Genomic DNA, 14429 nt, shown 5'->3' with positions numbered 1-14429 from the left:
TAAACATTATTTACCTCCAAAACCGGTAGGCTTATCTATGATATTTGTGCATCACAATATTTGTGATTCACAATATTTATTTTCTAATATTTCTGCTTTATTTTGTTCAGACATTACCTCCTCTGTAGTTATCAGTTTTTTGCATTTTCCAAATAAACCTGTACTTCCCACTGAAATATCAAACTAATGCAGCACCGACACACACATCAACACTGCCCTCCACCCAATCCAAAAAAGTGCAAACTTCCTAAACACTGAGCATGCCACTGAAGATCACATAGGCATCACCTTATTGATAAAGAATTGGCCTTGGAATTGCATGCGTAGCAGCTGGAAAGCGTAAGAGTGTACTGGCTACAAACAGAATACTGACTTAAGTTCCGATTTGCCCTTTTCTTTTCACTTCCTCACCTCCGCACCAAAGTAACTGCTTAACGAACATTGGTGCACCAGAGAGAGGATTCGCTCTGTTCAGAGAAATCATTGACCAACCCCTCTTCTTAACAAGATAGAGGGTGAATTAGCTGAAAACACCCCCCTGTACTTTTTCTTGGGGGTGAAATGATCACCCCATTCGGGGTGGGGGGGCGAAAGGACCTGCCATAAACCTGCCCTGTGCTTCCTTAATCAATTTATTTTGTATTATCTCAATCTTTTCTCATAACCCCTATCTGTGATTCTGCCTCTGCCCCCATTCCCTGTGCCATGTCACCATCACACTGAATTACGTGCCTTTGCCCCGCATGTTGAGCAATCATGCGGGAACTTGCAGGGGTAGTTATAGAATGCCCCATTGTTGAGGTTCCAACAGGTTCTCACCCATCCCATTCTACTCACGTTCCCCATCTGCCCAGGGTGCGATAACAGGCAAAGGTCATGACCAACAACAATAATGCACTTGCTTTACTTTTTGTGGGCATGGGTTGTGTCTGTGTCATTAATTTAAACTCACTTTGTTATTCCCCCATGGCTTTTCTGGATTTACACTCTTCCTAGGCATAATTTCCTCAACAAGCCACAGTCATGCCAGGCCAACAAATACATGATATCTGTATTGCATCCATGCAACAGTGGTACCCCTGCTCTCTGGTGACTTCTTGTATATCATGGTGCAAGAATCATGAACGTTGCTGCCCATGTGCATATTTTAGTAAAAAGTCTCAGTTGCTTGGCCATATCCCTCTCCTCCACTTCAACCCCTCCTTACACCTAGTCTCCCTGAGAAATAACCTAAATATGTCAATATACTGGTTCTCCTGTATCTTCTCTATGGGGGTCATTCTGACCCCGGCGGTCCGAGACCGCCGGGGCCAGGGTCGGCGGGAGCACCGCCGACAGACCGGCGGTGCCCCGCAGGGCATTCTGACCGCGGCGGTTCGGCCGCGGTCAGATGCGGGAAACCGGCGGTCTCCCTCCGGTTTCCCGCTGCCCTGCAGAATCCTCCATGGCGGCGGAGCGCGCTCCGCCGCCATGGGGATTCTGACACCCCCTACCACCATCCTGTTCCCGGCGGGTCTCCCGCCAGGAACAGGATGGCGGTAGGGGGTGCCGCGGGGCCCCTGGGGGCCCCTGCAGTGCCCATGCCAATGGCATGGGCACTGCAGGGGCCCCCGTAAGAGGGCCCCACAAAGTATTTCAGTGTCTGCATAGCAGACACTGAAATACGCGACGGGTGCCACTGCACCCGTCGCACCTTCCCACTACGCCGGCTCAATTCTGAGCCGGCGTCCTCGTGGGAAGGTGGATTTGCCCTGGGCTGGCGGGCGGCCTTTCGGCGGCCGCCCGCCAGCCCAGGGCAAATCCCAAAATAACCTCAGCGGTCTTTCGACCGCCCGCCGAAGTTAGAATCACCCCCTATGTTATTTAGTAACACTAGCCCCCACCCAAAGGGGTCCGCCATCCCATAAGTGGGAACTTTACTACGCGCCCATCCTCCTTCTTGGCCTTCCTTCTTATAATTTCTGTCCCTTTCTATCTCTAGACATCTTTCTTTGAACTGGGAGCCCACTTGGGCCTTTGTCCATTCCCTTTTTGATACCCTCCTCTCTCCTTTACAATCCACTGGCCCCTTGCTTGCTACCTTGTCACCTCAGTCAGCCCCTCCTTCCATTCCTGGCATCACTGTTTCGAGCTCTTATTTTGCTTCTGTGGCGTCTTGCCTTCTCTGTTCCAGATACTTGTCCACAGACACCCACCAGGCTCTCTGAAATATCACCAACTCTGTATCATCACCACATTTACTTCTTCCTTGTCCTTATGCCTTCCATCCACTGCCTGCATCATCTATGAGCCTGCCATCCACACTTCATGCATCTCACCAGTTTCCTGTATACACAAGGTTGGGTTCCTAACTCTTCCAGCCTCTTTTTGATGTGTCTCCTTCTGTCAACTGACCAGTCTACAGGCAGCTGTATCTTGTCTCTTTGCACCTTCACTGCATACCTAACTGGACTGGCACTCACTGCCCGTCTGTGACAGGGCTCTTCTATTTCTTCAACCGAACCTTGACTGCTCCCTCTCCCCTGTGGGGACCATCTGCCATCTCTCTGGGTCACCAAGGTCCTCCCGGGTTCTGCTGCTCTCCCTTGCCAAACTTGTCAACTCATTTTCCTCAGATGCCTGGCTATCTGTTTCATCATTCTGGTTGTCCACTCCATCTTCCTCGCCTCTTTCAATGAACCCATTTGGCTGAAGGAACACCTTCCTCCTCAGGCCTCTAGTCCCTTGCCATTGATTTTGCCCCATGGCCTGTCCACTGTAGTGTCACCCATGGCGAACTTGTAGCAGCCCTGTGTGCCGCGCCATGCTTGGTACCCCATCCCGTAGCACCTCATTCCCAAGTCCTTTGTTGTCTTTTCTCTGGAAGGAAGTTCATCTTGAGAAGGCAGGGGATGCACACTGTACCTCAGCCATCTTTGGCTCCTGCAAGTCAGCTGCCCCTTTTGATGACCTTTATGCACTGAATCCAGGACGCATGCCTTTGTCAATCTGGCCCGTCATATTGGGTTCCTGGACTAAAGAACTACAACTTTGGCCCCTCATGACGTCTGCCATTACCATCACACACCATCCATTTCCATACTGGCCTGTCTTGCATCATCTCCATTCCATGTCGGGCCTGCTAGATGCATACTACTTCCCAGATCTGATAGAGACTTCTAGTTACAGATTCCTTAACTTTGAATTTCGCCAGGCGTCAGACTGCATCCAGAGATTTTTCTTCAAGCAGCACCTCTTTGCGTCATCAGGTGGCGTCGGTCAACTCCACGGGCATCGTTGGCATAGTGTTCTGGAGCTAGAATATGTCTCTACCAGATATATTGTTACCAAAGGTATATAACTTGTACTTCTGGCAGCCTCCCAACTCAGCAATGGTGCTCCGGGTACCCATGTACAGAAAACATCCCCCTATGCTTTCTTTGTGTGCAAACTCCACTTGTGATCTCCCGGGTTGCTTCCTTGCTATTCTAAACTTTGTTCCCCCCAAACAGCTTGACTAGACTCCCACGTCGAGACTTCTATAATAGCCTCCAGAGTTACCCCCGCTTCTGGGGGTGTTTCCCACACCGACCCATCCACTGTCCATCTCCTTCCCCAATGATGTGAGCTGTCAGCCTACCTGAGCCCCTTCCTGCTTCCAGTGAAACGCAACTTGCTTGATATTTGTCCCCCTTCTCCTCTTGAAGCTGGTCACCCTGTGTGTTACTGGGGCCCCACCACCTCTAGGTGCCTCATCCCTAATCTCTCCCAAGTGGATGTACCTACAGAGGGCTTTTCATCCTTCCCTCCTGTAGAGGGTGTGCTGGTGCTTGCCTTCCACATTGTGCTCCTTCCCCGTGTTTGGAGAGGCCGCAAGCAAGCATAGCTGCTGGGACCCTTACATATTTCACCCAACTTTGCCTACCTGAGGGTCTTGGTGCCACAGGTGGTACCAATGCAGCAGTCAAGGCACTATCGTCCTGTGGCATTAGGACTGCCACTAGGGTACCTCAATTTCCTATGAAGATGGAGTGTGGCACATTGCCACACTCCATCTTCTGTTCAATCTGAGTGGTGGACAAATAAAGCCTGTAGGAATCTGGCTCTGTATATACTGTATCAAAATGAGATATAGTGTGTACTGAGTCCAAAGTGCTTTGCCTAGTAATAGTTGAGACTTGAATGGATTCAATATTGTACACAGTTTTCATTAAAATTTCAAAAAGCTATTTTAAAAGTGGACACTGCAATTTTCAACAGTTCCTTGGGGAGGTAAGTACAGTACAGTTTCAGAGGTAAGTACCACACTTACGGGTTCAATCTACAGGGTATAGGTAGTCCACCGGAGGGGGTTCAAGGCAACCCCAAACACTCAGCACCAGCAATACAGGGTTGGTCAGGTGCAGAGGTCAAACAGGAGCCAAAATAATGTGGGCTCCAGTCTGCTGGCAGGTAAGTACCCGTGTTGTCGGAGGGCAGACCAGGGGGGTTTGGAGGAGTGCTGGAGGGGCCCCAAGTAACCACACAAACCACACCCTCAGCGCCACGGGGGCGGCCGGGTGCAGTGGGCAAACAGGGCATCGGGTTCGCAATAGAACTCTATGGAGGGACCGGGGGGGTCACTTGGGTGCAGCAGACAGGGCACAGGGTGGCATCTCGGGCAAGCCACTGACTGGGCAAGGGTGAGGGCCGCCTGCTGGTTGTTGCTGCACTGGTGGTCGGTTTCTCATGGGCCTCACGGCTGAGGGTGCTGTGCTTCTTCCAGGCATCGGATATCTTCGTCCCAGGCAGTTGCAGTCAGGGGGGTCCTTGGGATTCCCTCTGCAGGTGTCGTCATGGGGTTGCAGGGAGGTCAGCCCAGGGTGGAGACGTCGTCGAAGTCGCCTGGGCGTCCTCTCTGGATAGTTGGTTTCTCTGGACATGGGCCGAGGGCGTCGTGCAGAGTTTTGGGGACTCACGCTCCTGGAGTGAGGTGGGAGTCCCTTTAAAGATGGATGTCCTTTCTTCTTGTTGGGCAGAGCCGCTGCCCACAGGAGTTCTTGGCCCTCAGTGATGCAGGCAGTCCCCTGGAGGCTTTTCAGAGGTCGCTGGTCCTGCAGAATGCTTTGCTTCTGGGGTGCAAGGTCTTTGAAGCAGGAGACAGGCTGGTAGGGCAGGGGGTAAGTCAGTTGTCGTCTCCTTTTCTTCTCTGTGGGGTTTTCAGCGCAGTAGTCCTTCTTCTTCTTGTGAGGTCATCAGGAATCTGAAGCGCTGGGTTCAGGATCGCCCCTAAATACTAAATTTAGGGGTGTGTTAGGGTCAGAGGGCAGTAGCCAAGTGCTGCTGTCCCTGAGTGTGGCTACAATCTCCTTGGGCCCACTCCCTGTGGGGAGGGGACCACATCCCTATCCCTATTGGTCCTAATCCTCCAAAGCAAGATAGAGGATTTCTCAAGGAGGGGGTCACTTCAGCTCTGGTCACCTTAGGGGTGGACCTGGCTGAGGGGGTGACCGCTCCTTGTTTTTCTCATTATCTCTCCGGACTTGCCACCAAAAAGTGGGGGCTCGACCGGGGTGTTGGGCATCTCCACTAGCTGGAGTGCCATGAGGCATTGTAACACAAGGCTTGAGCCTTTGAGGCTTACCGCCAGGTGTTACAGTTCCTGCAGGGGGAGGCGAGAAGCACCTCCACCCAGGACAGGCTTTGTTTCTGACCACAGAGTGCACAAAGGCACTCACCCCATGTGGTCAGAAACTAGTCGGGAAGTGGCAGGCTGGCACAGACCAGTCAGCCTTGTACTAGCAGTTGGGCTAACATACAGGGGCCATCTCTAAGGTGCCATCTGTGTGCATTTCTCAATAAATCCCACACTGGCATCAGTGTGGGTTTATTGTACTTAGAAGTTTGATACCAAACTTCCCAGTATTCAGTGTAGCCATTATGGTGCTATGGAGTTCGTAATGACAAATTCCCAGACCATATACTGAGTATGGCTACCCTGCACTTACAATGTCTAAGAATTTACTTAGACACTGTAGGGGCATAGTGCTCATGCAGCTATGCCCTCACCTGTGGTATAGTGCACCCTGCCTTAGGGCTGTAAGGCCTGCTAGAGGGGTGACTTACCTATGCCACAGGCAGTGGTTTGTGGGCATGGTACTCTGAGGGGAGTGCCATGTCGACTTTGTCCTATCTCCCCACCAGCACACACAAGCTGCAAAGCAGTGTGCATGCACTGAGTGAGGGGTCCCTGAGGGTGACATAATACATGCTGCAGCCCTTAGGGACCTTCCCTGGCCACAGGACCCTTGGTACCATTGGTAGTTTTTATGAGGGACTTAACTGTATGCCAGGGCTGTGCCAATTGTGGAAACAAAGGTACAGTTTTAGTGAAAGAACACTGGTGCTGGGCCCGCTTAGCAGGGTCCCAGCACACTTCCAATCAAAACTGGCATCAACACTAGGCAAAAGGTGGGGGGCGACCATGCCAACAGTGGCATTTTCCTACAAAGACCATCACAGAAACAATCACAGTCGATGCACAGCCGCCGCATCATTGCATGATGTCTTCCCACTTCCGTTTCCAAACTTACCAGATGGAGAGCACAGAACCCTCCACTCAGCCCTGGACACACCTTGTATACACTGCACCAGATGAAAGACAACTCTTTGCCTCTTCCCTATGAAGCTATGTAATTCCAAGGATATATGAAGAACCTGGTACCCAACCTCTCTTGCATCTCTCTTAGGTGATGTTTGAAGTTTCCTCAGAGCTCTCAAGATCATACTTAACATTGCAGAGGAAATCCCTTAATCTCTCCCTGCCTAAAAAACATAATCTGGCCTTGTGTAATGTAATGTGGTGCTCCTGTAAAGTGCTACAATGCCCTTGAGCTCAGGTTGCAAAAAACAAAAGAAACCCAAAAGTCTGGTGACAATGGTTACTAAAGCCTGTTCCCTGGAGAAGATGACATTTTGGCATAGTTCAATGAGCAAGCAAACTTCCTTCGGTTCCTAGTATCAGTAGAGACCTCACCCTATGAAGGCCACAAGACTGAGAGACAATATGGCCTGAGCTACCAGTGGCGTGAACATTTGTTTTGGTTTGGACACCATTTCTAGAATGTTACTAGTTAGAAATGGGGTCTTTGGTTGACAGTCAGGTTACCCCCCGTTCAAGCAAGGACCCTCACTCTAGTCATGGTAAAAGAGAATCACCCTCAGCTAAACCCTGCTTACCCCCTTGGTAGCTTGGCAGAGCAGTAGGCTTAACTTCAGAGTGCTAGGTGTAAAGTATTTGTACCAACACACACAGTAACTTATTGAAAACACTACAAAATGACACACAGGTTTAGAAAAATAGGAAATATTTATCTAAACAAAACAAGACCAAAAATGCAAAAATCCACAATACACAAGTCAAGTTATCAATTAAAAATCAAAAAGAGTCTTTAAGTAGTTTTAAACACATGCTTCCTACCTGGTGCACATCAAAAATAACCCAGCACGGGCGGGTGTGCGTCAAATAGGGCTTGCGATGCATCGATATCACTCACGAGCGAGACCTTGCGTTGTTTCCCCCTTCTGTTGGTCCGCACACGGGTCCAGGCAGGCCTTGCGATGTTTTTGCACGCACAATGATGGTTCGCATTAGAAATCCAGCTGCACGATGACCCGAAAACCACGCAGCGCGGGTTGCGATCTCCCAGCCTCCGTCAGCGATGCTGTGCGTTGTTTCTCCTGCTCCGTGCGTCAATCCTTTGGTCGCGTTTCCGGTGACAGTTGATTTTCAGCTTCAGAGCCAGCGGCACGTCGTTTCTTCAGCCGCAGATCGGAGTTGCTTCGATCTTTTCCCCGCATGGCGCTCTGTGCGTGGATTACTTCCTCTTAGGCTGCCAGCTTCTCCTTTCAGGGTCCCAGGATCTGGATGGGCACCACAGGGCAGAGTAGGAGTCTTTCCAGAGACTGCAGGTGCTGGCAGAGAGAAGTCTTTGCTGTCCCTGAGACTTCAAACAACAGGAGGCAAGCTCTAAATCAAGCCCTTGGAGATTTCTTCTCAAGATGGAAGGCACACAAAGTCCAGTCTTTGCCCTCTTACTCTGGCAGAAGCAGCAACTGTAGGAGAGCTCCACAAAGCACAGTCACAGGCAGGGCAGCTCTTCTTCCTCAGCTCTTCAGCTGTTTTCCAGGCAGAGGTTCCTCTTGTTTCCAGAAGTGTTTCTAAAGTCTGTGGTTTGGGGTGCCCTTCTTATACCCAATTTCTCCTTTGAAGTAGGCCTACTTCAAAGTAAAGTCTCTTTTGAATGTGAAATCCTGGCCCAGGCCCCAGACACTCACCAGGGGGTTGGAGACTGCATTGTGTGAGGGCAGGCACAGCCCTTTCAGGTGTGAGTGACCACTCCTCCTCTCCCTCCTAGCACAGATGGCTCATCAGGATATGCAGGCTACACCCCAGCTCCCTTTGTGTCACTGTCTAGTGTGAGGTGCAACCAGCCCAACTGTCAAACTGACCCAGACAGGGAATCCACAACCAGTCAGAGTCACAGAAATGGTATAAGCTACAAAATGCTCACTTTCTAAAAGTGGCATTTTCAAACACACAATCTTAAAATCAACTTTACTAAAAAATGTATTTTTAAATTGTGAGCTCAGAGACCCCAAACTCCACATGTCCATCCGCTCCCAAAGGGAATCTATACTTTAATCAGATTTAAAGGTAGCTCCCATGTTAACCTATAAGAGGGACAAGCCTTGCAACAGTGAAAAACGAATTTAGCAATATTTCACTGTCAGGATATATAAGCCACATTACTATATGTTCTACCGTAACCATACACTGCACCCTGCCATTGGGGCTACCTAGGGCCTACATTAGGGGTGTCTGACATGGAAGAAAAAGGAAGGTTTAGGCCTGGCAAGTGGGTACCCTTGCCAAGTCGAATTTACAGTTAAAACTTCACACACAGACACTGCAATGGCAGGTCTGAGACATGATTACATAGCTACTTATGTGGGTGGCACAACCAATGCTGCAGGCCCACTAGTAGCATGTGATTTATAGGCCCTGGCACCTCTGGTGCACTTTACTAGGGACTTACTGGTAAACCAAATATGCCAATCATGGATAAACCAATTACATACACATTTTGTAAAGGAGCACTTGCACTTTAGCACTGGTTAGCAGCGGTAAAGTGCCCAGAGTAACAAGAAACAGCAAAATCAGAGTCCAGCACACATCAACAACCACGCCAAGGATGAAAAGTCTAACAATTACTCTATTCTTTAATTTTATTGATTTGGAAGAAATTGTTTGTCTGGTATGATGCAGTCTATTTAAGAGGTACAGCTCCATACATTGGCATTATCCTAGAGTCATGGCCAACTACAATAAGAGTCTCATGCACTGAAGAACATTCCATGACTGCGGTATCTGTTGGTCTGTGTTTCTGCGATGATTCTGTAACATCTCCCCTTATCAATATCAATGGGCATAAATAATGGCAGAAGGAGCTGGGTGCACACTAGTGAGAGAGCCGGGCAGGGAAGATACATATGATGTTTGAAGCGATGAAGATTGATAAAACAGTAGGACAACCCGATACCAACAGCAGTATCGTACAATAGTGGAGGACAGAAGGAGGCAAGAGGGAATGATATGCTTTACTCAAGATGGGATAATGTTCCACTTAGAAAGATTTAGAGGACTCAAAATAATGATTATCTGGAGACCCAGCAATACAGCCCTTTCAGCATACTGCTTGAAGCTCCCTGAAGCCCCCATTAGTCCCTGCGTAGAGACTCACAGCTACTGTGAAGTGCTAACAGGTTCGAGCAGAATAAAACAAACAGACGCATAAACATGGTATAACAAACAACGTTAAGTTGTGAACATATTTCTGGGGTATTCAGTATTAATCAGTTGGTAGATCACTTTTCACATAAAAGCTTTAGAATCAATTTTCTGATGGAAACCGCTAGGCACAGATTCCACGCCTTTTGAACCTTTTACATACAGTCTTTAACTATCTATTATATTTTTGGTTTGCTCGAATGAAAGTCACCTGCGAATCTGCTTGTTATAAATACTTTCATGTATTCATGTGGCTATCTTTATTGGCATCATTTGCTTTCTCAGTGCAGGTGAATGTTCCACTTTAGAGACCACCTTGGCCATAGCATGCCAAGACCTTTGAGTATTAATAGCTACATATTATTAGGCTCTCACGCAGGCATCACCATTTTGCAATATGCTCAATATAAGCAGAAAATCGCTTTTCCTACCTGCCATGACCTGTAATCATGAAAGCTGGCACATGACTGATCTGCAAATGGACCGTCCCCAGGAAGACATGAAAGCATGTTATGTATTGCATGGACTGCAGCGTAGGCAGACTTGTAGACATTGTAGGTCACTCTCAGGTCATCAATGTCAGGATAGATTACTGTGTCTCTCAAGTTCTCCGTTCCTGAGCACAGTTTTTTTTTTATCTCCATGATACCTTTCCCTAATGACTGGTTTGCAGAAAACTCAGACCATTGGCAACTAAACACCTCCTCCCAAAACAGTTTAACAAAAGGGTCCTTTGGAAATCTGGATGGCTTTAAGCTGAAAACAAATTCTTCGAATCCTGGCATTAGTCCGTTGCGAATCACCATCCCCATAGTACCATCCACCGCTCTTGCAAGGTTCTTGTTGGAAACACTAGGTGCCTCCAAGGATATCCAAACCCTGTCTGTGAGGTCTAGCGTGGAGAGAACCTCCATGAACTGGTTCACAAAGACCTCGAATGACAAGAGCGCAATCACCCTGGCTGAAGATTTTTTTACCACTTCCAGAATTTGATCTGTTCTGGTCTTAGAGAAGATGGTGGGGATGATTTCTGAGAAGGCCACACAAGCCCCAGCTTTCATTATCTCTTCTTTGAAGATCTGGGTGTTCAGCCTGCCAAAGTCACCTTCTTGACTGAGTATTCCCACCCAGGCCCATCCAAAGTAAGCAACCAGACGTGCCAGTCCGTAGGCCTGCATGTAATCTGCTGGGGCAATGGTGAAGAAAGATGGGAAGAGATGCTTGTTGTTTGAGATTGGTATTGCAGTGAAGTAACTGACCTGGAGAAAAGTACATTTAGTTTACTAGACTACAGTTTATCCTTTCATTAATATTATTATGATTTCGAATATAATAATGCAGGCATGACACATTTTAGCATTTTAAGTGAATACCTCATCCCTTCCACTTGCCCAATAAAATCCTATGGCCTGAATTCGAACTCGCGGATGGGTTACTCGGTCACAACAGTGACGGATACTCCGTCCACCGAACTCTAAATCCCATTCTAACCTGTGAGATTTAGATTTCGGCAAACGGGATATCTGTCACAATTGTGACGAAGTAACCCATCTGCCGTGTTTTCTATCAGGCCCCAAGTTCATTACACACTCCAATCAATGATGAGACTCTTCCATCAGCTATGTCAGGTTTAAACCTAATAGGGCTAGGAGGCTCAGCCTTTTTAATCGTGTTGTACAGAATTGTTGAGGACCCATTTGAACAGGAGTGGGGTGATAGACAATTTATGTGAAAAGCCTTGTACAGTTTATTGGTTATTTCATGATTTATGTCTCCATGGTGATGGTTTTGCATACGTGTAAAGGCCAGACTAAGATACTATTCAGGACTGTAAGTTGCAAAACTATTGCAAGTTTGTATACCTGTGCACAGTGCATGTGTTTTTTGTTTTTTTTGTGGATGCTGTTAAAGGACCCGAAGCACTCTCTAAAGTTGATAATAACCTCTGCAAAGAAAGTATTGATTTTTTTCCCACACTTTTGCAACCACTTCAAACTAAGCCCAGTGTCCAGTTCCGGTAGTGTACCCTTTTTAAACAGGAAGAGAATAGCTAGGGTTTTCTTTCACTGGGATTGCTATAGTGAGTCCCACCTCATGCTTGCACACTGGTTCACAAGGGTGTCAAAACATTTAATCCGTGAAACATATAAGATCGGAAACAAATGCTAAAGAAGTAGTTTTTGACACCTGGAATCTGTTTGGAACACAAATATATAATAGATTGCAGTGAACAAAATGCATAATGCAACCATGACCTCATATGAAGTTCATTACACCACAGCTGGTTGAAACATGTTGATTGTTGCTGAAGAACTGTTATTAACTGTCCTTGAACAGAACTCTAGGATTTGCCACGAGAGCTGAATTGGATCAAACTCAGATGGTGTTGGAGTTACTTCTAAAAGTATCATGATTATCTACATAACAATTTATGTTGTTTTTTATGTTTATTCATGTGGTGCTTTTTAATGCTTTTAGATATTCAATATGGAACTTTTGAAAAGTTCAGAGGTTCCACATTGAATATCTATAAAAACATTGAAAAGCAACAAATGGTAGGTGTTAGTGGAGCTGTGGAGCTGACCTGTCTTCTTGAGATTTGATATTAGATGTTGGTAAAGCCTTACTCTGGTAACAGAGAAAATTCATAGACAGTGTACCCTTAAATTGTCTAGGAGTGTGCCTTAAATTGCTTCTAGAGTACTACAAATGTTTATTTTTTATTTATTTATTCTAATCTGTAATGCAGCTCAGACCTAGACTCAGAAGTAAAGATTTGCTTTGCACCATAAAAGGTTTACACTATGCCGATGTCGTGAAAACCAATAACACAAGAGTCCTGGTGGCTCAGTGACTCATCCATACTCTTACAAGAACTGTTGTTTAATAAAACAGTTGCCTGGTTATCCCTACTGACTATTACTTAAAGTTCCCAGTTTAAGAGACCTTTGTTGATGACTGGGCAATCCAACATCTATGGTTTGCAAAGACACACATGCCACTGATACAACTCAAAAGCTATATTTTGATGACAGACTATGGGCCTTATTACAACTTTGGAGGACGGTGTTAATCCGTCCCAAATGTGACGGATATACCACCTACCGTATTACGAGTTCCACAGGATATAATGGATTCGTAATACGATAGGTGGTATATCCATCACATTTGGGACGGATTAACACCGTCCTCCAAAGTTGTAATAAAGCCCTATGTGTAGTAGTGGTGCTGACACCGTTATAGGAAAGAACTAAGAACTGCTAGAGCATGCTGAAGGCAATTATTCTTTGCTACGCTGTAAATGCTTGCTTTCTGATCTCCCTGTTCCACTTCTGTGCTGCTTGATTTCGTTTTGTTCCAGCTGTGTTCCTCAGTGCTGTTATCTCCAGGGGTCTTTAAGTAGTATCCATTAGTGATTCAATCATAAGTGTTCCCCTGTTGTGCCCTCTTGTTTCTACTAGCACTTCCCTTTCTGGTGTTTACTCTTCCATGGCCTCTACAACCAGTACCCATAAGCTTCTGTATTATCCATGCCACTCTAATTTATTGCTATTTCCTCTGAATCACAGCCTCTTTCTTGCCAACTGACAGTAGAGGTGAGATTTATGTGTGGTCAATGGCCGTAATTTACGTTACCTCATTAGGTTTCTTCCAAAACAGTGGAAGATGCAAACTTTACCTAACCAAGTGAAGACCCTGTATACTTGTCTCTGACTTTAGGTAGTATTTGTCAAGAATATTGGACTTAAAGCAAATACGCAATATGTCTATTTTTCTCTCTGGCACTTGACTCAGGTCAATACTACTCAGTATTTAGTTAAAACGCTACCATCTAAGGGGCTGAACACTGGAATAATGTCAGCAGTCTTACCTGAGGTAGTCTGTAGAGTCCCAGAAGTTGAGCCATGGCTACCGTCTGTGCCATGCCGGCATCTCCAATGATGGCCAAGAGTCTGGAAGAAGAGTCCTTGAGCTGGTAGTTTAGAATGGCTGCTTTCCTTCCTGAGGTTAGATGAGTGATACCTTCTAGTGCTACTCTCACCGCATTGCAGGAGTCGATGATCCCAAATCCTAAAGTGAGGTTGGGCAACACACCTGGATTGTTGTTGATCTCATGCACGGTGAAGAGCATAGAGAGGACCCAGCGGTAGGCCCTGAGGCTGAAACTAAGGGAGGACAAGATGCCTTTTAGTAGTATAGAAATAAATGTATTCATGCCAAAGAATATCACCCTTGATTAAGAACTCTGGATCTTAGTAAACTATGGACATCTTTATATCAGGGACAATACCTTTCGCAATACAATTCTCACTGCCTTATATTTTATATTTTATATGCTCTGATGTTTTCACAAATTTTGTAGAAGAGAACCCCTTGCTTACATCTCACAGGTCAGTCTTCTTTGAGGTTGGGTGAAAGAAATCTCATGCAGCACAGTCTTGTAGTGGATGGGGAACACCCCACCAATTATAATGTCTCCATCTTGAAAGGACCCCCCGACACCAAGCTGCTGCAGATGACATCCAGATATTGATGTCCAGGCTGGGGAGATAGAGAGTAGCAGCAGAAAAATGCGGTATGTAGACCATGCCATTTGGCATACATGTCTAGAATCGCAGGA

The 14429-nt window shown here is 46.8% G+C and overlaps 1 protein-coding gene across 1 annotated transcript in view; it reads right to left on the bottom strand.

The window, feature by feature from the left end:
• LOC138267259 (extracellular calcium-sensing receptor-like) overlaps nucleotides 1-13940 on the bottom strand; it is a 69270-nt gene extending 55330 nt beyond the window's left edge. The window contains exons 1-2 of the mRNA XM_069216117.1: nucleotides 13680-13940; nucleotides 10240-11067 (exon numbers count right to left, since the gene is read on the bottom strand). Of these exons, the coding sequence (XP_069072218.1) occupies nucleotides 10240-11067; nucleotides 13680-13940 (1089 nt within the window). The remainder of the gene's footprint in view (nucleotides 1-10239; nucleotides 11068-13679) is intronic.
• Nucleotides 13941-14429: the final 489 nt, after the last annotated feature.

Source organism: Pleurodeles waltl, chromosome 12 (genome assembly GCF_031143425.1).
Source record: "Pleurodeles waltl isolate 20211129_DDA chromosome 12, aPleWal1.hap1.20221129, whole genome shotgun sequence".
Lineage (NCBI taxonomy): Eukaryota > Metazoa > Chordata > Amphibia > Caudata > Salamandridae > Pleurodeles > Pleurodeles waltl.
Note: the sequence above shows the minus strand (reverse complement) of the source record. Positions and strands in the feature narration are given on the sequence as shown.